The sequence below is a fragment of the Rhinopithecus bieti genome, unplaced genomic scaffold (assembly GCF_001698545.2).
Source record: "Rhinopithecus bieti isolate Rb0 unplaced genomic scaffold, ASM169854v2 scaffold_8135, whole genome shotgun sequence".
NCBI classification, from domain to species: domain Eukaryota; kingdom Metazoa; phylum Chordata; class Mammalia; order Primates; family Cercopithecidae; genus Rhinopithecus; species Rhinopithecus bieti.
This window is the reverse complement of record NW_016805664.1, coordinates 82,621-107,422: the sequence shown is the minus strand read 5'-3', so window position 1 is coordinate 107,422 and position 24,802 is coordinate 82,621. Positions and strand designations below refer to the sequence as shown.

General features: G+C 46.5%; 1 protein-coding gene across 4 annotated transcripts in view; it reads right to left on the bottom strand.

Annotated features, from left to right (window-relative positions):
* The window catches only part of WIPI2 (WD repeat domain, phosphoinositide interacting 2), a 45,019-nt gene that overhangs the window by 11,544 nt on the left and 8,673 nt on the right, over positions 1-24,802 (bottom strand). For all 4 annotated transcript variants that reach the window (XM_017873355.1, XM_017873356.1, XM_017873352.1 and 1 more), the window contains 5 exons: positions 23,451-23,533; positions 6,731-6,900; positions 4,750-4,846; positions 4,226-4,323; positions 3,419-3,511 (listed from right to left, as the gene is read on the bottom strand). In XM_017873355.1, coding sequence (XP_017728844.1) covers positions 3,419-3,511; positions 4,226-4,323; positions 4,750-4,846; positions 6,731-6,900; positions 23,451-23,533 — 541 coding nt within the window. The remainder of the gene's footprint in view (positions 1-3,418; positions 3,512-4,225; positions 4,324-4,749; positions 4,847-6,730; positions 6,901-23,450; positions 23,534-24,802) is intronic.

The following is a 24,802-nucleotide window of genomic DNA, read 5'->3' as shown; positions in this document are numbered from 1 at the left end:
AAAAAAAAAAAAAAAAAAAAAAAAATTAGCTGGGTGTGGTGGCACGCACCCGTGGTCCCAGCTACTTGGGATGCTGAGGCATGAGAATTGCTTGAGCCCCAGAGGTGGAGGTTGCAGTGAGCTGAGATCGTGCTAATGTACTCCAACTTGGGCTACAGAGAGACTCCATCTCAAAAGAAAAAAAAAGAAAAGAATATCTAGGCTGAATACAGTAACTCATGACTGTAATCCCAGCACTTGGGGAGGCCAACACAGGAGAAACACTAGAACCCAGGAGTTGAAGACCAGCTTGGGCAACATAGCGAGACCCCCATCTCTACAAAAAACAAAAAAAGCCAAGCCTGATGGTTCACTCCTCTTGTCCCAGGAGTGGAGGCTGCAGTGAGCCATGATCACGCCACTGTACTATCTCTGTGTTTATAAATAGTACAAAGCGGCCGGGCGTGGTGGCTCACTCCTGTAATCCCAGCACTTTGGGAGGCCGGGTGTGGTGGCTCACTCCTGTAATCCCAGCACTTTGGGAGGCTGGGTGCGGTGGCTCACTCCTGTAATCCCAGCACTTTGGGAGCCCAAGGTGGGTGGATGATGAGGTCAGGAGTTCAAGACCAGCCTGACTAACATGGTTAAACCCCATCTACTCAAAATACAAAAATTAGCTGGGTGTAGTGGTGTGCGCTTGTAATCCCAGCTACTTAGGAGGCTGAGGCAGGAGAATGGCTTGAACCCGGGAGGCGGAGGTTGTGGTGAGCTGAGATCACACCACATGTACTCTAGCCTGGGCGACAGAGCAAGACTCTGTTTCAAAAATAAATAAATAAATAAAAATAAATAAATAAAATAAAATAAAATAAAGCAGCAGATGACCTAAAGTGTAGAACACCAAGGAATTGTTCAAATAAATTATGGTAAACTCATACAATGGTAGAGTATACAGCCATTAGAAATCAGGATACAGGCCAGGCACAGAGGCTCCCTCCTGTAATTCTAGCACTTTGGGAGGCTGAGGTGAGTAGATCGCTTGAGCTCAGGAGTTAGAAACCAGCCTAGGCCGGGCGTGGTGGCTCAAGCCTGTAATCCCAGCACTTTGGGAGGCCGAGACAGGCAGATCACGAGGTCAGGAGATCGAGACCATCCTGGCTAACATGATGAAACCCCGTCTCTACTAAAAAATACAAAAAACTAGCCGGGCGAGGTGGCGGGCGCCTGTAGTCCCAGCTACTTGGGAGGCTGAGGCAGGAGAATGGTGTAAACCCGGGAGGCGGAGCTTGCAGTGAGCTGACATCCGGCCACTGCACTCCAGCCTGGGCAACAGAGGAGACTCTGTCTCAAAAAAAAAGAAAAAAGAAAAAAAAAAAAAGAAACCAGCCTGGCCAACATGAAGAAACCCCATCTCTACAAAAAATACAAAAATCAGCCAGGTGTGGTGGCAGGTGCCTGTAGTCCTGGCTACTTGGGAGGCTGAGGTAGAAGGATCACTTGAGCCTGAGAGGTGGAGGTTGCAGAGAGCAGAGATTGTGCCACACTACTCCAGCCTGGTCAACAGAGCAAGCAAGACCTGTCTCAAAAAAATAAATTGGTACTTGAGGATAGTTGGTTCTCTCTGGATGGAGGGACACAAACTGAGTTTGTAAGATTGAGTATTAGAGAATGAAATATTTTCTGCATCCATACATAAAAATAACCATGGCAAAGGTTTTGTCCTCTGCAGCCTGCACTTTTAGATGGAGATATAATTTTTTGGTGCACATCTACCATGTAATACTCATTCATTAAGAGTTGTTTTGTTGCCACATGACCGCAAGATTCTTGAAAGTAGGATTAAGTCACAGGCTTCAGTGGGGTCTCAGCACCTGGCACAGAGCAGGACTAGGAAGGCCTTGCTGCTCTCACTCAATAGGTAAGAGGATTCCATGTAAAAGAAATCAAGTTTCCTCTTTATAGTCTAGAAAAAAATTATTCTATTTTTATGGGCCTTAAAATTCCATCAAGTACTTTTGGGCCTTTATAAGAGCTACTAAAAAAACTTAACAGTGAGACTTTGATTAGTCAAAGGGTAACAGAATTTCAGGGCCATTTCAAAGGGAAAAGAAAAGGACAAGGTGATATTGCGATAGTCCAGCCTAATGAGAATCAAAGTCAGGCTTGGAGTCTGACCCCTCTGTCGCTGCCCGACTGGGCAGCCCCGGGCACACTGCTTAACCTCTCTGAGCCCTTGCTATGAAAGAGAGAAATGTTTACCTTGCTGAGGGGGAACACAGGAGGTAATGAAGATAAAAGATCCAGGATAATTCACGACCCAGAAGTGACCCATAAGCGGTGACATGATTATTACAGAACTCAGGTGTGAGACTGAAGAACAAAGACCCAGGCGGGAAAGCTAAGGAAGTGAGCCGACTTTTTATTGTATCTTATCTGGTCCATAGTTTGAGGGGAGAGATGACTTGAAAGGGGAGGCTATTTTAGGATTTCAATGAGAAGCAAAATCATATCCAAATCAAAGTAAAGGTCATCGGTGGCAATGAAGAGCAGACTGGCATCCAGAGGAGATAACGGAGGCGGGAGAGCAGATGCGACCTCAAGACAGAAGAAGAGAAGACAGAACTTTCAAGAAAAGAGGAACCAAAATGAAAAGAGAGGCACAGTTCAAGTGAGGAAGAGAACGAGGAGCCTTCAGTCTCCTGGAGGCCGAGGGAGCCTCGCCACGCGGTCACAGGTACACAGAGACATTTAGAGGCCATCCATCTCCTTTAAAGCCAGACATTCTTCTTACTGGAATCTCTTAAATTCGTAGTTAGAAATACATATGAAAGATTGATACAAGACTTAAATATACTACTACCTATGGCAGCAACATATTAGAAACATAAAGTCCCAAAAGGGTGATGTTGACATAAATCACAACTAAATACTGCACGGCCATTACAAGTGTTTTTGAACTTAGAGAAATGTCATGCAGAGTGAAAAAGGATAAATTACACCCATAGTAGGATCCCAATTTTGTTGACTAAAGAGAAAATGAAAGGAAATACACTGAAATATGTTCAGATTGGCTGGACAGAATTCTGTCCCTGCTTTTTCACGTTTCATCACTGTCTGGGTTCTTTACTGTTACGTGTTAGTTTCATCATTTAGAAACACATTGGGTGAGTGGTGTGGTTACACACGGCACTTCTGTCTCTGGACATTTCTGTATTTTTTACTACAAACGTGGACCAGTTCTCCCGTCCCAGTGGCACACCGCAAGCTCCGCTCACTGTCGGGCAGCACACGCCCACGGCCTGACAAGCAGGTGGCTGTCTTTGCTTCTCCTGATGCTGGTAAGTATAGGACCTTGCCTCTAAGTTGGCTGTGTGAACAGAAATGAAAAAGTCTGTAGACGCCTTGGCACCAGTGCTCCCCCAGGGAAAAGCAGACTCACCTTCTCTGAAGCCGTGGCAAGTTTAGTTCCGCTTGCGTCAAAGGCCAATGCCGCTAAAGGACTGTCATGAGCCGGAATCATGTTTGCAGCTCTCTGAAAAAGGGACACCAATAAAGCGTGGCCGCCACGCAGTGACAGGCCATGGCCCAGGGCTGGCACTTGGTGTGCAGTCTGAAAACGCCAATTAGCTGTTCCTAAAAAACCATTGCAGTCCATACAAATGCCAAACCCACTTGATTTACTGGGGCTGGGCATTCAAGGAAATGCTGCTCCAACTTTAGAAAAAGCAAAGCAGTTTATCCCAAAGGTTTTCTATGTTCCTTCAAACATTCCCGTGCTGAGGAGCTCAGCACTGGTCTGAACGCTGCAGCAGATCCAGAAGCAGAATGAGCCAGACCTGCTCTGCTACTGACAGAGAGTAGTGGGGCTGGGCGTGGGGCACCTGCCTGTAATCCCAGCACTTTAGGGGGCCAAGGTGGTAGGATGGTTTGAGGCCAGCCTGGGCAACCCAGCAAGACTCCATCTCTACAAAAATAAAAAATTAGCTGGGTATGGTGTTGCATGACTGTAACTCCTTGGGAGACTGAGGCAGGAGGATCACTTGAGCCCAGGAGGTTGAGGCTGCAGTGAGCTAGGACTGCATCAACACACTCCAGCTTGAGCGACAGAACAAGACCCTGTCTCAAAAAAAAATGCAGTGGTTGTATTGCTGAGCCAAGAAAATCAGGATGCCAGGGACACCACAGTGCTCCTCTTCAGGAAAAAGCCACACTTTAGAGAGCTATTCGAGTAGGAAAGGCATCTCACCAAATTAATGGTATCGAAGACCTGCACCTCTCCGATGGTCGCGCTCCCTGGGTACGCCAAGTAGCAGTTGTCGTTGTTGATTGACAGCGCACACAGGCCTGCATATGACACACGGAGGACGAGACGCAAACTTCACCTGAGAGCTCCTTCTTGGATGTCAGACATAATTCAGCATTTATTTAACAGAGCATTAGGAACAAAAAACAGCTTGGATACAATCTTGTTTGCTGTGTTAAGAAAGTTCTGCAACGCCAAATCCCCACCTTAGGTGATACCAGTATTGTAAAGAGATTAAAGGCCTTTGGTTTGAACTATCAGTAACCTCAAACTTGAAAGTTGATCAAACCAATGAGTTTATGTGGTCACATGACCAGCATCAGTAGGAAGGCAGCTTGGTTTGGGATCAATACTTTTAAAATCTGTCTCATCTGCGGAACCTATAAAAAGAAAAAATCTCTCTCACCGATAGCTATCTTTCAAGGGCAAAATCAGAAAAAGGATTCTCTCCTCACAAGTTAGCTCACCTGCAGGGTTTGGAGGCGTCTCCCTGATTGTATGCAGCACCTTCATGTCCCGAATGTTGTGGATGTACAGGGACTCCTCCAGGCATACTATCAGCCTCTAGGCGAGAGATGAAACGAAACCAAACGTGAAGCAACAGCCAGTGCAACACCTGCCCCAACCTCCACTTGACTGACTCCTGGACTACGACACTCTTGTTTCTTCTATTGCTATTGTATTTTTTTTTTTGGAGTCAGCGTCTCACTGTGTCACCCAGGCTGGAGTGCAATGGCGTGATCTTGGCTCACTGCAACCTCTGCCTCCCAGGTTCAAGGGATTCTCTCTCCTGCCTCAGCCTCCCAAGTAGCTGGGATTACAGGTGCCTGCCACCATGCTTGGCTAATTTTTGTATTTTTAGTAGAGATGGGGTTTTACCATGTTGGCCAGGCTGGTCTCGAACTCCTGACCTCAGGTGATCCACTCCTGCCTTGGCCTCACAATCTTAGTTCCTTCTAGAACACAATGCAGACCGATGTTGGAAGCGCCGAGGACACAGCTGCTTTCCACCAACAATCAAGAAGGAGCCGGCCGGGGTACACCTCTCCCTCATACTCACCCTAGCTCCACTGGGAATTCTAACGAGGTCATTTTAGTTCAGTTTTAGGCAAATGCTAACCTACAGCTAAGACAGGTGTGAACAGATTTGGAAAGATTTGCTTTTTAAAACTGATGCTGAGTGCGGCACAGGTAAAATGAAAATAAGGGGGTTTTAAAAGGTCTAACATTTTATTGTGCACTCAGATTATTTTGCAAGTTCCTGCTCCATTTGGAAGAAAATGAACGTGGACATGCAGACGATGCATCACTGCAACGATGTATGCAAGAAAGATGATGGGCATGCACCCAGCTCTACATTAGTTGGACGTGAACACAATTTGTATGCTTTACAATTTTTAAGTGCTCAAGATATTATGCCTTATAATTTCCCATTCTAACCAACTTTGTCAGTTAACAGACCAGTTCCCAGTTTCAAGTGTATAAGGTAAGAGCGTCTTTACTGTGACTTCACCTAGTCACCGTATCTCATGGTGCAGCTACTGGCTGTCAACGTGTCCACTCTACAGCCAGCAGCCTCATCAGCTTTCCCTGCGGGGAATGCGGGCAGAATCAGATTGCGAGGGGTCCCCCGGGTGGCGCTGTTACCCTGGGCATGAGCACAAGCTGGGAGACAGCCTCGTGAAACACGTGCACGTGCCACCCACCACGTCCTTCCTCTGTGCCAGTCTTATTAGTTTAAGGGGAGATAAAGTAATAAATCCTTCATCTTGAATTCAAAGTTAAATTAACAATTTACAAAAGGAAAAAAAAGCCTAAAACTTTTTGTTCTTTTTTTGAGACAAAGTCTCGTTCTTGCTGCCCAAGCTGGAGTGCAATGACATGACCTCGGCTTATTGCAACTTCCAACTCCTGGGTTCAAGCAATTTTCCTGCCTCAGACTCCTGAGTAGCTGGGATTACAGGCGCCTGCCACCACACCCGGCTAATTTTTGTATTTTCAGTAGAGATGGGGTTTCATCATGTTGGTCAGGCTGGTCTCAAACTCCTGACCTCAGGCAATCTGCCCACCTCGGTCTCCCAAAGTGCTGGGATTACAGGTGTGAGCCACTGTGCCCGGCCAAAGATTTTTTGTTTTTAAGTAACATTTATAAAAGCAAAACCAGGTAATAAGTGAAAGAAACTCTACCATCCACCCTCTGGGTAGGGTCAGGGACACCTGTATGGGAACAGTGTGGCAGAGGCCTGGGCATCTGTTGTGAATGGAACAGGCTGAGCAAAGCTGGTGGGTGAGGAAACAGAGCTGGTCGCTGTAGGCAAGGATCTGTGCCCGGCAACGTGGGGCCAGGCAGCAAGGGAATGATGGAGGGGCATGCCGGTTGGGTGGGCTTGTCCCAGAGTGCTGGAGGGAGCAACAGACAAGCCCACACCCAGCTGGGGCTGCGCTCACCTGCCTGTTGAGCTTCACAGCCAGAATCGTGTTGGAGTAGCTATAGTTGCAGATCTCAGTCCCCTTCTTAAAGTGGCAAACCTTTAGCTTCCTTGGTGCTTTAAGGCTCACGATGGCCACTAGGCTGCTGGAGAACAATCTCTCTACGATGCACACATCTTCCGTGTCAGCTGAAATCACAAAGGGAAGTATATATGTGAATATTTCCACATGGCTATGGCCATAGGTAGAGTCTGTGCTCGAAAACAAACACCTGCCTGGGTGACATGCAGGGCACAGCGCTGGGGATGCCTGTGGAACATGTGGTCAGGGGGTGGGGACAGCCCTGGGGGTCTGAGGGTCTTGACTGGCTGCAGCCTCAGGAGCGTTTCCACTGTAAGGATGGCCCCTCATGAGCATTCATACGAAAGACAAAGGTTCCTTTCAATCAGTTCTGTTGCTGGATTTGAATGGTGTAACCTAAAAACACACAAGTTTAGGAACCAAACTACCAGGTAAAGTGAAAGAGTAAGGTCTAGGGACTCCCTTCATTAAGACACAAACTACTAGGAAACTGCAGTTGCTTCCCCTGGGTTCCATAGACTCACGTGCGAGCGCTAGCCTACGTGCTCGCATACCGCGGCTGGCCAAAGAACCACACGTCCCAAGTGGCATGACACATATTTACTTATTAAAAAGATGTTGCTCTTACACTCATGTGTCACAAAACGCTGACATACATTCTAAGAAATGCCCTGTAGGGGCTGCGTGCGATGGCCCATGCCTGTAATCTCAGCACTTTGGGAGGCTGATGCGGGCGGATCACGAGGTCAGGAGATGGAGACCCTCCTGGCTAATATGGCGAAACCCCATCTCTACTAAAAATACAAAAAATTAGCCAGCTGTGGTGGCGGCGCCTGTAGTCCCAGCTACTTGGGAGGCTGAGGCAGGAGAATGGCGTGAACCCGGGAGGCGGAGCTTGCAGTGAGCTGAGATCGCGCCAGTGCACTCCAGCCTGGGCGACAGAGTGAGACTCCGTCTTGGGGGAAAAAAACAAACAAACACTAAGAAACGCCCTGCAGGCAATTCTGCCGTGCAAACACAAATCTAGATGGCAGGCCTACTACGCCCCTAGGCTGTATGCTGTGGCCTGTGGCTCCTGGCTCCAGATTTGCACGGCATGTGACTAACTGGATACTGTGGCCAGCGGCAGCACAGTGACAAGTACTCGTGTGTCTAAATGAAACATGGGAAAGCTGCAGCAAAAACATGGCCTGCTCCTCTCACAGGACCACCGTTGCACCCGCAGCCCCTCGCTGCCCCACACGCCATCGTGCAGCGTGACACCACTTCAAATGGAACAGGCCATAAACACAAGTGCATCATCCTAAGCTCTTCACAGCGTCCATTCAGTGTCTTCTCAGTTGCTTTTACCAGAAAGCTGCCATAAAACCTTCTTTCTGACAACAGCAAGTGACCTTCATTCAAAAGGAATACATGCAAGCGTCTGCCACAAATAGGGAGACGGTGGTGTGGTTGCAGGGCCAGCAAGGACAGGTTCTGTCCGCAGCTTCTCCGCTCAGCAGCATCTCAGACTAGGGGCCACTGTCTTCCAGGATTTATCAAAAAAGGCACAATCAGAAGGGATCATGCCAGTGTGTGGACACAGGAGTCTTCGTCAGCAGATGCACCTCTAGCACCTGGCACGCAGCACCACTCAGACACGAGGCCAACCCAACTCAGAAGAGACAGTGTATAACACGGAATGTCAATTATTTGCAGTAAAAATAATTTCCCTAAAGATCAGACCCTGGCTCTCTGACCAGTCTTCTTTCCCTCAGGAGATCGACATGGATACCAGGTTATGGCAGCCCTGCTTGCTAGCCGGTGGGCGACAAAAAGGGTTGGGGCCAGATGTGGTGCTTTGCACCTGTAATCCCTGCACTTTGGGAGGCCAAGGTGGGAGGACTGCTTGAGGCCAGGAATTTGACACCAGCCTGGGCAACACAGTGAGGTCCCATCTCTACAAAAAATACAAAAACTAGTTGGGGGTGGTGGTGCACGCCTGTGGTAGCTGAAGTAGGAAGAGTGCCTGATCCCAGGAGGCTGAGGCTGCAATGAGCCGTGATCGCGCTCCTGCACACCAGCCCAGGCAAAAGAGTGAGATCCTGTCTGTAATACCAGCCCTGCCCCCAAAAGGAAGGTGGGACTGAACGACGATCGTGGCTGGTGTCCTGAGGCTGTTACCCTCACTTCTCGAATCCAGCAGCCAGATGTGCAAATCCAGGGGCACAAGGCCCTTCCTCCGCCACTGTCCAGCCTCTCACTCTCCAGGCACCCTGTTCTCAGGTAGTACTTGGTAGTATCTGGGGCTGCATGCACTGGCCCAGCTGCATCCTGTACCTGTTGCCTCTGGCAGTCACCACGCTTACCACTGAGAATCTAGGCAATGGCTGAGCGACAGAGTTCCCAGCTGGACCGATGGTCTGAGGACAGGTGCCGTGTTTGGCCCATTCACGGCTGCACCCCCAGGTCTAATGTCGCCTGTCATGGAGGAGGAGCTCCTTCCACACTGGCTGAATGGATGGAATGGACCTTATGACCAGACTTTGGATATTTCTCAAACTCCCCCAAAACCAAACAAACAAACAAACTCAATCTCTGTGCCATTCAGTTTCAGTGGTGAAATGCTGTTACCCCCGGTGCTACATCCAAGAGGCAGAAGTGCTCTTGGTGAAGCTCAGTGGCATGCGTCCTAACACATGTGCTGGGCGTGCGTGCGGCACCGCAACCTTGGCGAGTACTGGGTGCGACGGCGATCATGCAGGAACATGAGTTTAACAATCACATTCCAGTCTCAGCTCTGCTCTAATTAGCTGTAAGGCCTGGTACCTATTTCCCGAATGGTGAAAGAAGAGTTGGACTCTCAGCTTCAACTCCAGGGCTGGGACACATAGGAAAACCTGGTATACACAAAACTGGTTTTTTATTAAGTACAATTTTATTTAAATCCACTGGCCTCCTAAATCCAATCAGTGGTAAAAAGCAGACTTCCAAATAGGGCTGCTCCTGCACACGCACAGGGTCTGCATCCGTGAACTCGCCTGCCTGGGAAGGTTTATTTGCGACCCTACACAAACACTCACAGTGGTTTACAGCTCTCCGTGGACACGTGGAGAGCGGGAAGTTTTTTGTTTTTGGTTTTTTTTTGAGACAGAGTCTCGCTCTGTCGCCCAGGCTGGAGTGCAATGGCGCGATCTCGACTCACTGCAAGCTCCGCCTCCCGGGTTCACGCCATTCTCTTGCCTCAGCCTCCTGAGTAGCTGGGACTGCAGATGTCTGCCACTACGCCTGGCTAATTTTTATATTTTTAGTAGAGACAGGGTTTCACCATGTTGGCCAGGCTGGTCTTCAACTCCTGACCTCAGGTGATCTGCCCACCTTGACCTTCCAAAGTGCGTCACTGTGCCCAGCCTCAGGAAAAGATTTGAGTCACATGACGCACATGTTCCTGGCTGAGATCACACAGGGCAACGTCCTGTCTTCTTGTGTTGATTCTGAAAACAACTGTCCTTTTCGTGGTCTATTTAGGGCTACTGAGTGTCTGCTTTTTGCACTTTCGCATTTTTGTTGATTTCACTGTTGGCCCCGGCACAGTGCTGAGCGTCACCGAGTGTCCCTAAGCAAAAGCAGCCTGTGATGCGCCCCGCGGAGAAAACACATGTGTGGGCTGAGTTCTATATGAGCTGCGAGTTCAATGTTAGTGAACCAACAATCCGCATTCCTCAGCATGTCCGGAGGCAGGAAAGCACACACAAAATGAGGTTGTCTTTTGATCAGCTGATGCGAACACTGCGACCAGAGGCTACCTACCAATCCTTCCCCTGGGAGCAACACTTCCTGATTCGCTAATCCAGCGTCCCAGAGATTTACAGACTAGAACTGTGAATAACAAGAATCAACTGTATTTTTATTTTTTTTCAAAGAATAGGTTCTTACTGCTTTGCTTGGTAAAACTTGACTTAGTTACTTCACCCATTCAACACAAACAACAGATCCTACCAGGAGAGACCATCCCAAGTATACAGTGGTAAACAGGGCAGTGCCTGCCATCACGGAGAGGGGGCCAAAGAGATCTGCGCCCAGGGCCCTGCGTGGCACCGAAACTGTCAACGGTCAGCAAAGGAGACTGAGTAAGAGAAAAGCCAGGACCGTGCATGAGATGGAAGCCAACAGAAGAGGGTATCTGAAGAACAGCAAGCAGGCAACTGTGCCCAGCACTGCAGAGAAGGGAAGAGGAAATGAAGACACGTCCCCCCAGTCTGGGAACGAGCAGCTTATCTGGAGACTTTGACATATTTTGATGGAGATGTGCAGGAAGAATGGCTGAAATATGAAAGAGAATGAGAAGTGGAAAAAAACTTAGGCAACTATCTACAGGAGTTACGCTACAGGCCGGGCGCAGGGGCTCACGCCTGGAGTTCCAGCACTTTGGGAGGCTGAGGCAAGCAGATACCTGAGGTCAGGAGCTCGAGGCCAGCCTGGCCAACGTGGTGAAACCCCGTCTCTACTGAAAATACAAAAAATGAGTCGGGCATCATGGTGGGCGCCTGTAATTCCCAGCTCTTTGGGAGGCTGAGGCGGGAGCATCACTTGAACCTGAGAGACGGAGGTTGCAGTCAGCCGAGATGGCACCAACCACACTCCAGCCTGGGCAGCAGAGCGAGACTCTACCAAAAAAACCAAAACCAAAACCAAAACCAAAAAAAGAAGTTATGTTCTGGAGAAGCAGAAATGTGGGAGGGGCTGGGGGATATGCATGGGCAAGGGAAATTTCTGTCTTCAAATACAGGAGCTACTAGATATACTGAGATGGATTTATGGTTGAGACTGCATGCCTGGAGGAACAAACCACTTAGGAGGCGGGTAGGGTGAAGAAGGAAAGAGAAGGGAGCCCCAGGCCAACAGCACCAACCTCTCTTGAAGCAGCAGCAGGTGTTAATTGTGATGGGATGGAGGTGGGAGATTTCAGAGTGAGGACAGTATGAGACGATCATCTCAAAGAGCAAGCAACACAGTTATGAGAAAAATGCAGGACCACCAGCAGGCACTGGCAGGTCTCCATTAGAGGTAGTGATAAATTCCAATTCAACTAGACAGAGAAAGATTGTACCAACCCAACAGATGCAGAAAAAGCATGACAAAATGCAATGCTCATTCATAGTAGAAATTTATGAAACCTAGAATGAGGAAGAACCTTCTTTCACTGATGAAGAACAGTTAAGAAAATCTACAGCTGACACTGTACTTAATGGTGAAGACATCTAAACTCTTCCCATTAAGACAGAAACAAGGCAAGGACACTCCCTCTCCTTACTTTGTGCTGGCGAGTCTTACACACTGCAGTGAAGCAAGAAAAAGAAAGAAAGGCACAAACATTAGAAAACAAGACGTCAAACAGTCTCTACTGCCACCTTAAGGAATCTATAGGCAACTGTCTAATACATGAATTTAGCAAAGTCATAGGATACAAGATTAAAATATAAAAAATCAATTATATGTTTAGCCCAACAGCAAACTGGAAAAGTAAATGAAATAATTTTCTTTTACGATACTGTCAAAATCCAAAGTATTAGAAATAAATTTTACTAAAGATGTAAAACCTCCATATCAAAAAAAAAAAAATCATAGAATATTACCAAAACAAAATTAAAAAGAGGTAAATAAATGAAGAGATTACCATGTTCATGGACTGGGTATTCAATATTATTAACATATCAACTCTCAAACTGATCTCTAGGTCCAATCCCACCCCAATCATAATCCCAACAGGCTTTTTTGCAGACAAAGCGGATTTTAAATTTTATATGGAAAGAAAAAGAAACTAGAAAACGCAAAGCTATCCTGAAAAAGAACAAAGTTGAAGACTGACAGACCATTAGAAGAGAATACAGAGCCCAGAAATAGACTCACAGGTATAGGACTGTAAAGCACCAAAGCAATCCCGGGGGGAAGGAAAATCTCAACAAATGATGATGGAATACGAATCCATTAGGAAAAAAATAACCTTGATTTACACCTCACAACATACATAACAATTAATGAGATAGATTATTGGCTTAAATATAAAAACTTTAGCTTTTATGCATAGTGTTAACTATATAAAGCTTTCACAGAACACACAGGAAAACACCTTCCTGACTCTAGGGTAGGCAAAAGTTTCTTGGACAGGGCCTAGAAAGCAAAAACCATAAACGGAAAAAAACAAAACAAAACAAAAACCCATAAATAGGACTGCATCAAAATTTAAACCATTTGCTCAAAGAAAGAAAACAGGCAAGCCACAGATGAGGAGAAAATAGTCACAAAACATATCTGACAAAGGACTACTATCCAGAATATGTAAAGAGCTCTAAGAACTCTATAATAAAACGATAAACAACCAAACCTAAAAAGCAACAAAAGACTGGAACAGACACGTCACCGAAAAAGATATACAGATAGCCAACAAGCACATGAAAACGTTCAACATCATTAGTTACCTGAGAAATTCAAATTAAAACCATGAAGATATCATTACACATACATCAGAAGGGCTAAAAAGAAAAAAACTAATAACATCAAAAGTTGGTGAGGAAGCTGGGTGCTGTGGCTCACGCCTGTAATCCCAGCACTTCAGGAGGTCGAGATGGCCGGATCGCTTGAGGTCAGGAGTTCCAGGCCAGCCTGGCCAACATGGTGAAACCCTGTCTCTACTAAAAATACAAAATTTAGCCAGGTGTGGTGGTGAGCACCTACAATCCCAGCTACCTGGGAGGCTGAGGGAGGAGAAACACTTGAAACCCGGAGGTGGAGGTGGTTGCAGTGAGCCGAGATTGTGCACTGCATGCTAGCCTGGGCGACAGAGTGAGACTCTATCTCAAAAAAAAAAAAAAAAAAAAAAAAAGTTAGTGAGGACGTAGAGCAATCAAAACTCTCATACAGCACTGACGGAACCACAAATGGTACAGTCACTTAGGAGAAGGTTATGGGGGTTTCTTACAAAACTAAACACATACCTACCCAACAATTCCACTACAATATTTATCTAAGATAAGTGAAAATATGTGTCCACTAAAAGACTTGTATGAGAACGTTCACAGTAGCTTTGTTCATAATAGCTAAACTACAAAGAGCCCAGATATCTGTCATGTAGAGAATACATCAACAACTGTCATATATTCACATACTGGGCAAATGAGACATAAGATGTGGATAAATCTAAAAAAAATGCAGAGCGAAAGAAACATCATCAAAAGAGTAGATGCTCCGTTCATATCAAGTTCTAGAAAAGACAAAACTAATCTATAGTAGAAAAAACCAGAACACTCATTGCCTCTTGGGGAATGTGGGCAGAAGGGAGCTGAGACTGGAAGGAAGTATGAGAGAACTTTCTGGAGTGATGGTAAACCTTGATAGGGCTTCAGTTCACAGAGATGCAGGCATTTGTTAAAACTCACATAGTGTTCACTCAAGATACATGCATTCCACCGCAAGTAAATTTTACCTTACAAGAAAAAAACAAACATTGAATTCTACTCAGTATTGAGGAGAAATGTACTGATGCCTATCATCTACCTGGAAACGCCCACACAAAAAATACAGCCAGGTGTGGTGGTTCGTCTGTAATCTCAGCACTCTGGGAGGCTGAGGTGGGAAGATCACTTGAGCCCAGGAGTTTGAGACCAGCCTGGACAACACAGCCAGATCTTGTCCCTACAAAAAAAATCAAAAAGTTAGCTAAGCATGGCGGTGCACTCCTGTAGTCTCAGCAACTACGGAGGCAGAGGCAGGAGGATCGCTTGAGCCCCGGAGGTCAAGGCTGTAGTAAGCTATGATTGCACCACCGTACTCCCAGGCTGGCAGCCTGGGTGACAGAGTTAGAAGCTGTCTCAAAAAAAGAAATAAAAGTAAAAAAAAATGGATGGGTGTGTGTGTGTGTGTGTTAGGACAAGTATAGTAAAATGTTAAGGGAAGGGCCGGGCACGATGGCTCACGCCTGTAATCCCAGCACTTGGGGAGGCTGAGATGGGCGGATCACAAGGTCAGGAGATCGAGACCATCCTGGCTAACACGGTGAAACCCCGTCTCCACTAAAAATACAAAAAAGTAGCCGGGCGTGGTAGTGGGCGCCTGCAGTCCCAGCTACTTGGGAGGCTGGGGCAGGAGAATGGCGTGAACCCAAGAGGCGGAGCTTGCAGTGAGCTGAGGTTGCGCCACTGCACTCCAGCCTGGGTGACAAGAGCGAGACTCAAGAAAAAAAAAAAAAGTTAAGGGAAGAATCTAAGTGGTGGATACACAGGTGTTAGCTGTAAAATACTTTCAACTTTTCAGTTTGAAAATTTCCTTTAACAAAATGTTAGAAAGAAAAATGATGTCTTCAGTTGCTTACGTGCAGGTGCTGAGAAGGTAATACCATCAACCATCATTTGGAAATGGTTTTCTAAAATGTTAATGGGAAAAGCAGAGCTTTCACAATGTTTTAAACAGGGATGGGAGGATGAAGGCAGAAAAGCTCTTTTTAAACTGCAAATATTCACAAAAGAGAACAGTAAAATGAACCTCCATATACTCACCACCTAATCCAACAAATATTAACTTTCCACCATTTTGCTTCAACGATTTTTTCTTTATTGAAGTTTGGAAGAGAAGCTCCTTCCGACATTCACCCTAAATGCTTCAGAGTAAGTCCCTCTACATAAGCAAAGACACAGGCAAGCATCCTTCCCAGGCCCTGAATGCAAGGGAGGGATTCCTTACATCCAATACACTCCAAGTACTGAAGGTAAAACACGACCCCAAAGTATTAGAGGACCACCTTGGGAAATGTTTTATGTACATGCCGGGAGCAGGAAAAACCCTTTCTAGTATTTAGAAGCCTTATAAAAAAAGACCAATGCATTTGAATATATAGAAATTCAAGACTTCAGAATGGTGAGAAGAATCACAAACAAGGTCAAAAGGCAAATGACAGTCCAGAAGAAAAATATTTGCAACCCCTAACAAATGGCTAATTTGGTTTAAGTCATTAGGAGATAAATAACCCAACAGAAAAACAGGCAAGGGCAGAAACAGGTAGTTAAGAAAACAACAGCAGCAGCACATGACTGCATGGAAAAAAAAAAAAAAAAGAAGTCAGTTTGAGTTGATTTAAGAATTATAAATAAGGCCACACATGGTGGTTCAGGCCTATAATCTCAGCACTTCGGGAGGCCGAGGCAGGTGGATCACTTGAGATCAGGAGTTCGACACCAACCTGGCCAACATGGTGAAATCCCATCTCTACTAAAAAAAAAAAATACAAAAATTGGCTGAGTGTGGCGGCACATGCCTGTGGTCCCAGTTACTAAGGAGAATGAGGCAGGAGAATTGCTTGAACTCGGGAAGTGGAGGTTGCACGCAGTGAGCCACCTCCTCCTGTGCGGACATGGGCAGCAGCAGAGGCAGGCCAGAAACTAAGTGTCAGGGCCAACCGCAAAGACCAGGTCTCTGTGGATAAGTGGATGGGCTTCATGAGTCTCTAACACCGCTGAAACCATATGATAAACACTGAGTGTTCTGGGGGAAATAGATCTATAACTCTCATCACATTTACACGAGTCAGTAACCAAAAGTAGGAGAGGTGGCTCTGCAAAGGGCAGAGATGAACCACCAATCACTCTGGAGTGAACACATTTTTGTCATTACTTGACTAATAGGCCAGGGCCAGGAGCAGTTGCTCCCGCCTGTAATCCCAGCACTTTGGGAAGCTGAGGCGGGTGGATCACCTGAGGTCAGGAGTTCAAAACCAGCCTGGCCAACGTGGTGAAACTCCATCTCTACTGAAAATACAAAATGTAGCCAGGCGTGGTGGTGCATGCCTCTAATCCCAGCTACTCGGGAGGCTGAGACGGGAGAACTGCTTGAACCCAGGAGGCAGAGGCTGCAGCGAGCTGAGATCTCGCCAATGCACTCTAGCCTGGGTGATACAGTGAGACTGTCTCAAAAAAAAAGAAAAAAAAAACTTAATAGGCTGGGCACGTTGGCTCATACCTGTTAAGCCCAGCACTTTAGGAGGCTGAGGTAGGAAGATGGCCTGAGCCCATGAGTTCAAGACCAGTCTTGGCAACACAGTGAGGCCCCAACTCTTAAAAAAAAAAAAAAAAAATTAGCTGGGCATGGTGGTGTGTACCTATAGGCCCAGCTATGTGGGAAGGGGGAGGATCACTTGAGCCCGGGAGGTTGAGGCTACAGTGAGCCATGTTGACACCACTGCACTCCAGCATGAGTGACAGAGTGAGACCCTGTGTTTTAAAAACGCAGTAGTAGTAGTAGTGGTGGTGGTAACAGCCATAACACAAAAGGATGCACTTCGCAGTGACACTGAGTTCTACAGACCAATCTGACTAGATCTTTTCAGGAATATACCTTTCAGAAAGCAACCTACTTTTATATATTGCTAGTAGTTTAGGTTTGTTGCCATTTTTCTACCGTATTATTTCAAGATGCTCTAATTAATTTTTCTATTACACTTCACATACAGATGAACTTTCTTATTTTTTATTATTTTTGAGACAGAGTCTTTTCTGTTGCCCAGGCTGGAGCGCAGTGGCACAATCTTGGCTCACTGCAACCTTTGACTCCCGGGTCCAAGTGCTTCTCCTGCCTCAGCCTCCCGAGTAGCTGGGATTACAAGAGCGCGCCACCATGTCTGGCTAATTTTTGCATTTTTAGCAGAGGCAGGGTTACACCATGTTGGCCAGGATGTTCTCGAACTCCTTACCTCAGGTGATCCACCCGCCTCAGCCTCCCAAAGTGTTCGGATTACAGGTGTGAGCCACCGCGCCCGGCCCAGATGAGCTTTTAAACACATAAATATACATGGAACCCGCATACCCAGAACAATCACTTTCCACTAAACTGAAGTACAAACCTGGCTCAGCCCTCCCATGAAATAATGGTGGACAGTGGATCAGGCTGCTAGGAGAAAGACTCCATAATAATCAAATGAAAGCAAAGAAAACAGACTACACAGATGTACTGACTCAAGATGGCACGTCCCTGGACACTGGTGCCAAGAGGCATTCAGGCTGACACTAAGAAAGGCTGAATGTGGCAGGGTGTGGTATGTGGTAGCTCAGGCCTATAATTCCAGCACTTTGGGAGGCCGAGGCAGGCGGGCCATGAGGTCAGGAGATCGAGACCATTCTGGCTAACACGGTGAAACCCCGTCTCTACTAAAAATGCACACACACAAAAATTAGCTGGGTGTGATGGCGCTACTGTAGTCCCAGCTACTTGGGAGGCTGAGGCAGGAGAATGGCGTGAACCCGGGAGGCGGAGCTTGCAGTAAGCCGAGACTATGCCACTGCACTCCAGTCTGGGTGACAGAGCGAGACTCGAACTCAAAAAAAAAAAGAAAGAAAAAGGTTGAACGCAAACTTCAGTGATCTCCAGGGTCAAAGGCCTTGCTTTTAGCACTCATTCTAGGTGGCCTTACCCACAGTTTCTGCCACACTTCCCTCCTAGAGATTGCCTGACTAAAATTTAAGAAATTAATCACTTGATTTAAAAAAGAATGTTGCTTTTTGCTTCTGCTGGCGTGGTTTATAGCTGACAACGATGAAGCTCCTGGAGTGGCAAGGGAAGAACAAGGCCATGAGATAATTGCTTGAATCCACTTCCGCGTGTGCCTGCAGCTCCGCCAGGATGCAAGGTAAGAGCCCAGCATTCCATCACCACAGATTTAGGCCAAGAGACGCTCGTGGTTTCTCCTCTGTATGATCCATTACTATAAATCTCACTGAAATTAATATTCCAACCAATGCACCGCCTGTCAAATAGGACTAACATCAGAAAGCACCATTTCTCAAACCTTAAGACGTAGATGATGGTCCATAAAGTAAATGATTAGTTTCTTGGCAAAGCAGGAAGGTTTGATAAAAGGTGTTATATGTCAACTGCTACGCTTCCATAATCAACGCAGGCTCTAGTCACTTTTGCTGAGCTAAGGAGCAGTCTGCTTGTGCTGGGTTTCAGAACTGAATGTTTATAAGATCTGTTTTCCTAGCTCAGAAACCAGCTTAGCAAATGCAAAGAAAACACACAGTGCAGCTTTTGAAAAAAGCCAACTTCTAAACTTCTGTGATGTTTTACAAATAATAAACTGATATCCTTCATTTATTTTGCCTAACAGTGTAGGATATTGTTGTAGAATATTTTAGGGAAAAGAGACCACATTTTGTGCATTATGTATATTCAAAAAACGAGGACGACAACAAAAATGCACATGGAGAAAGAAAATGATCACATGAGAGGCCGGGCATGGTGGCTCACACCTGTAATCCCAGCACTGATCATATGAGAGGCCAGGCGCGGAGGCTCACGCCTGTAATCCCAGCACTGGTCACAAGAGGCCGGGCGCGGTGACTCACGCCTGTAATCCCAGCACTTTGGGAAGCTGAGGTGGGAGGACTGCTTGAGACCCGGAGTTCAAGACCAGCCTGGCAACATAGTAAGACCCCGTTTCTACAAAACTTACAAAAAAATTAGCCATGTGTAGTGGTACGTGCCTCTGGTCCCAGATACTCAGGAGGCTGAGGGGGGAGGATCACTTGAGCTCAGGAGGTCAAGGGTACAGTGAGATATGATTATGCCACTGTACTCCAGCCTGGGTGACAGAGCGAGACTCTGTCCCCATATATATACGTATATGAGGTGTCCATAAACAATGAGCAAAAGCCTATCTGGCAGCTCCTGCAACTTTCAAGTCTGAAATGATAACACTGATAGTAGAAAATCTATCTTCCAGTACTGCTTGACCAAGCTTTTGTGTGTGTGTGAATTTTCTTTTCTAAGTAAATAAAAGAAGGAACAAGTAGTTGTCCATCTTGTTTTTCTCTAAGACCAGCTCTGGCTCATTCTTTCTGTAACAGCCACAGTGAGTGACAGCAAAGATCTGATTTTATGATGGACTGTTAAAGAGTTTTGAGAGTAGAAGTCAACGCTGAGTCTGAACTAAATACTGAGACACGAAGAAATATTCTTTCCTCTGAGTCTACCTACAGAGAAATGCTGGAAAACAATCTTGACATTTCACTTAGTAGCTGACCTGTTTTCTAAGAGACATTATCTTATCTACTTAAAAAAAAAAAAAAGGATGTGAAAGAGGAAAGATAGATAACATTCTAGGAACAGAACAACATAATAGCTTCAGTTTATAGTATTAACCCTTGCTGGACGTGGGGGCTCACGCCTGTAATCCCAGCACTTTGGGAGGCCGAGGCGGGCGGATCACAAGGTCAGATCGAGACCATCCCAATGCGGTGAAACCTTGTCTCTACTAAAAATACAAAAAATTAGCCGGGTGTAGTGGCAGGCACCTATATATAGTCCCAACTACTCGGGAGGCTGAGGCAGGAGAATGTGAACCTGGGAGCAGAGCTTGGGCCAGTGAGCCAGAGACGGCGCCATTGCCTCCAGCCACGGGCGACAAGAGCAAGACTCCATTCTCAAAAAAAAAAAAAAAAAAAAAAATTATTAACGCTCAAAACAGTTCTTTGTCGGCGCCCGGGTGTTGGTGGCCAAGCGCCTGTATCCAGCATTGGGAGGCGAGACGGGCGATCACGAGCAGGAGATCGAGACCCATCCTGGCTAACATGGTGAAACCCCCGTCTCACTAAACAATACAAAAAACTCAAGCCGGAAGGAGGTGGCAGGCGCCTTAGTGTCCCAGTATCTCCGGAGGCTGAGGCAGGAGAATGTGTAAACCCAGGAGGGGGAGCTGCAGGAGAGATCCGCCCCCTGCACCCAGCCTGGGCGACAGAGCGAGAACCTCCGTCTCAAAAAAAAAAAAAAAAAAAAAAAAAAAAAAAAAAACAAATTTCTTTGTCCATTTCATCACCTATTTTTAAGGGCCAAGGTTCACTAAGAAGAACACAGAAATTCATACACCTACCTTACCATGTTGCTCAGTAAACACCTACTCTTTATTTTTTATTTATTTATTGAGACAGAGTCTCACTGTCACTGAGGATGGAGTGCAGTGGCACAATCTTGGCTCGCTGCAACCTCTGCCTCCTGGGTTCAAGTGATTCTCGTGCCTCAGCCTCCCTAGTAGCTGGGATCACAGGCATGAGCCACCATGCCTGGCTAATTTTTGTGTATTTTCAGTAGAGACAGGGTTTTGCCACGTTGGCCAGGCTTGTCTTGAACTCCTGGCCTCATGTGATCCGCCTGCCCTGACCTCACAAAGTGCTGAGATTACAGGCCTGAGCCACTGTGCCCGGCCAACACCCACTCTAAAAGATACTATCAAGACATCCCATTTTGTTCCACTAAAAATCTCTGGGAAATAAGGCACTAGAAGTCAGTAACTAAACTTCAATTTGAGGAAAAGGAAAGACCAGGTTTTGGCATTCTTCCACTCTTCCTAAGCACTGGCCCCCAGCAGGGGGAAAAAAATTCTGTGTGTTTGAAAACAGATGACTGGCCGGGCACGGTGGCTCAAGCCTGTAATCCCAGCATTTTGGGAGGCTGAGACGGGCAGATCACAAGGTCAGGAGATCGAGACCATCCTGGCTAACATGGTGAAACCCCGTCTCTACTAAAAAATACAAAAAACTAGCCGGGCGAGGTGGCGGGCGCCTGTAGTCCCAGCTACTCGGGAGGCTGAGGCAGAATGGCGTAAACCCAGGAGGCGGAGCTTGCAGTGAGCTGAGATCCAGCCACTGCACTCCAGCCTGGGCGACAGAGGAGACCCCGTCTAACAAAAAAAAAAAAAAAAAAAAAGAAAAGAAAACAGATGACTATAGTGACTCCAGCAACAATTTAATAGCACAATTCAAGCACTTCATCTGGAGCTGAACTGAACAGGTGTTTCAGTCATTCATAAAAGCCTGCAGACAGGACTGCCCTCCACTGCAGAAACCCCCCATGGGGAGCAATCCTGTGTGGCTCACGCGAAGGCAGCCAGGTGGCAGGGTTTCAGGAAGCGGGGCGGCACCTGGGATAAACAGCCCTGGTTCACACCTGTGTTATCACCCAGGTCACACCTCCCAGCCTCCACGGCAGAAGAAAGGCTTTTTTGGAAGATTTAGTAAGCACCAGCAAACAACTCTAAGGACAAAGAAAAGAGTAAAACCTAAGCCAGCCAGCAGGAGCCATGAGTCAGGGATGCGGATCATGCAGATTCTGCTGCCTCACTCTCTCCCTGCAAAGGGCCTGGGTACTTGCTTTTGGGGGCAGCAACAAGAAAGACACTGCTGGGGAGAATCAGACACATCCCCTCATGGAGGTGAGGGGCACCTGCAGGCTCACCTGTAGAGAGGAGGCCAGGGCCCAGGGAGTCTGAAAGGCCCCACCTGCTGGCAGGCCAGGAGAACGCCATAATTTCAAGTCACCAGCACAAAGCTCAGAATTGCTGGAACCCAGCGAGGAGAGAGGTTGTGGTAAGCCAAAATGGCACCACTGCACTCCAGCCTGGGCAGTAAGAGCGAAACTCCGTTTCAAAAAAAAAAAAAAACAAAAAAGACTGCACAGAACCTACACACAAACAAGCACAAGGAGGACTGGAGAGTGTGCCCAGGAGGGGTGGATGTCAATATCCTGTCTATGATATTACACTGGGGCTTTGCGAGATGTTACCATTGGGAAGAACAGGATAAAGGATGCAAGGGACCTGTATTATTTCCTACAACTACATGTGAATCCATAATTATCTTAATTAAAAATTACACATGTGGAAAGAGTCCAAAGCTTCCCGTCACAGTCTCCATCACGGGGTTGACTCAGCAAATACCATTTTTGCACACTGTTAAGTACACATATACTCTCTAATCCCCGCAATAATCTTATAGATGTACATTATTTCTGTTTTGCAAAAAATAAAAGAAACCGAGGCCCAGAGACGTAGGAATCCATCTAGAACCACACAAAATATGACTGAGCAAGAGGCCAAAGTGCATGGCCTCCCGCCGTTCCATGCGCCTCTCCGACATGCAGGCCACTTCAATGCTGTAAAATGCCAACGTGAGAAAATAAATTGTTCCTACGGGGGCTGTAAAATTTTCCATTTTCTGGAAGCCCTTTATGATAGTAATCTAGACGGTTTAAATGGCATTAAAAAGGGAGAGAAGTCAGCTGGGGGCGGTGGTTCACGCCTGTAATCCCAGCACTTTGGGAGGCCGAGACAGGCAGATCACGACGTCAGGAGATTGAGACCATCCTGGCTAACACGCTGAAACCCCGTCTCTACTAAAAATACAAAAAAATTAGCTGGGTGTGGTGGGCGCCTGTAGTCCCAGCTACTCTGGAGGCTGAGGCAGGAGAACGACGTGAACCCGGGAGGCAGAGCTTGCAGTGAGCCGAGATCGCGCCACTGCACTCCAGCCTGGGTGACAGAGCCAGACTCTGTCTTAAAAAAAAAAAAAAAAAAAGGTGGGGAAGAGAAGTTACAGACCAGTACATATGGTATGAGCTCATGTACTGAAGACCCTCATGAACAGAGCTCCCTCGGTATCTGCACTCCTATGTAGGCAAATACACAGATTGGGGCAGACAGCCACAGGTATCACCAGTTGCCACCTCTTGGAGAGATGAAGGTAGAAGCAGAGGACTGGTCAGAGGGTGTCTGGACTTCAACCACAGTGTCTGAATTTTAGACCGCATTCCAATTCAACTTTTTTTTTTTTTTAAGAAGGGGAAAAATAAAGCAAACACTTACTGCATTCATAGATCTGTTCCAGCTTATCCACAGAAGAAAGGGAGAAAAATTTATAACCGGACTTACTACCAACAGCTAGGGACCTGCAAAAAAGCCAAATTCAGAAATAAGAGCTGATACATGCAGACAGTGACAACGTAGATAACTAGCTCCCACGTTCCCAGCGATTTCCCAGCATGTTCCCCTCATGCTCACCACAAATCAGCACAGAGCAAATCACTTCATTCTGTTTGTATCAAGTGCTTGGCACAGGAAGATGCCACAAGGTCAATAAAATACAGACAATATTATTACTTAAATCCTATAAAACTTTTCTGAGGCTGGATGTGGTGGCTCACGCCTGTAATCCCAACACTTTGGGAGGCCGAGGCAGGTGGACTGCTTGAGCCCAGGAGTTCAAGATTAGCCTGGGCAAAATACTGAGACTCCATCTCTACAAAAATAACAATAAAAACAAAACAATTAGCTAGGCATGGTGGTGCCCTTGTAGTCCCAGGCAGCTACTCGGGAGGCTGAGGTGGGAGGACTGCTTGAGCCCAGGCCTGGAGGTTGAGGCTGCAGTGAGCTAAGACTGATCCTGCTACTGCACTCCAGCCTGGGAGACGGAGCGAGATACTGTCTCAAGAAAAGAAACCAAGAAACTTTTTCTGGAGATCTAACATACAGCATAGTAACTGTAGTTGATAATACCGTATCTTGTACTTGAAATATGCTGAGACAGTAGATCTTAAGTGCGCTTATCATAAAAACGTAACTATTTGAGGTGATAGATATGTTAATTAACTTGACTGTGGTGATCACTTCAAAAGGCATGTGTATATAAACATCACACTGTATACCTTAAACAGATACAATTTTAATTATACTTTAATAAAGTGGAGGGAAAATTAAAATAAAAATACCAAAAACCAAACTCTATACAACTTTAAATATAAGTTTGGGATATCAGCACAAGTAATCAGCCTTACTGTTTCCCTCGAAACATACTGGGGTTTCCCAAGTGGTATGATATAGACACACAGTATACGTCAGAGGATGAGAGTTAAGCAAGTTGGTCAGGTGCGGTGGCTCACGCCTGTAATCCCAGCACTTTGGGAGGTGGAGGGGGCAGATTACTTGAGGTCAGGAATTCGAGACCAGCCTGGCCAACGTGGCGAAACCCTGTCTCTACAAAAATCAGTCAGGCATGGTGGTAGGCACCTATAAGCCCAGCTACTTGGGAGGCTGAGGCAGGAGAATTGCTTGAACCTGGGAGGAGGTGGCTGCAGTGATTAGAGATTGTGCTACTGCACTTCAGCCTGGGTGACAGGGCGAGACTCCATAAAAAAAAAAAAAAAAAAAAAAAAAAAAAA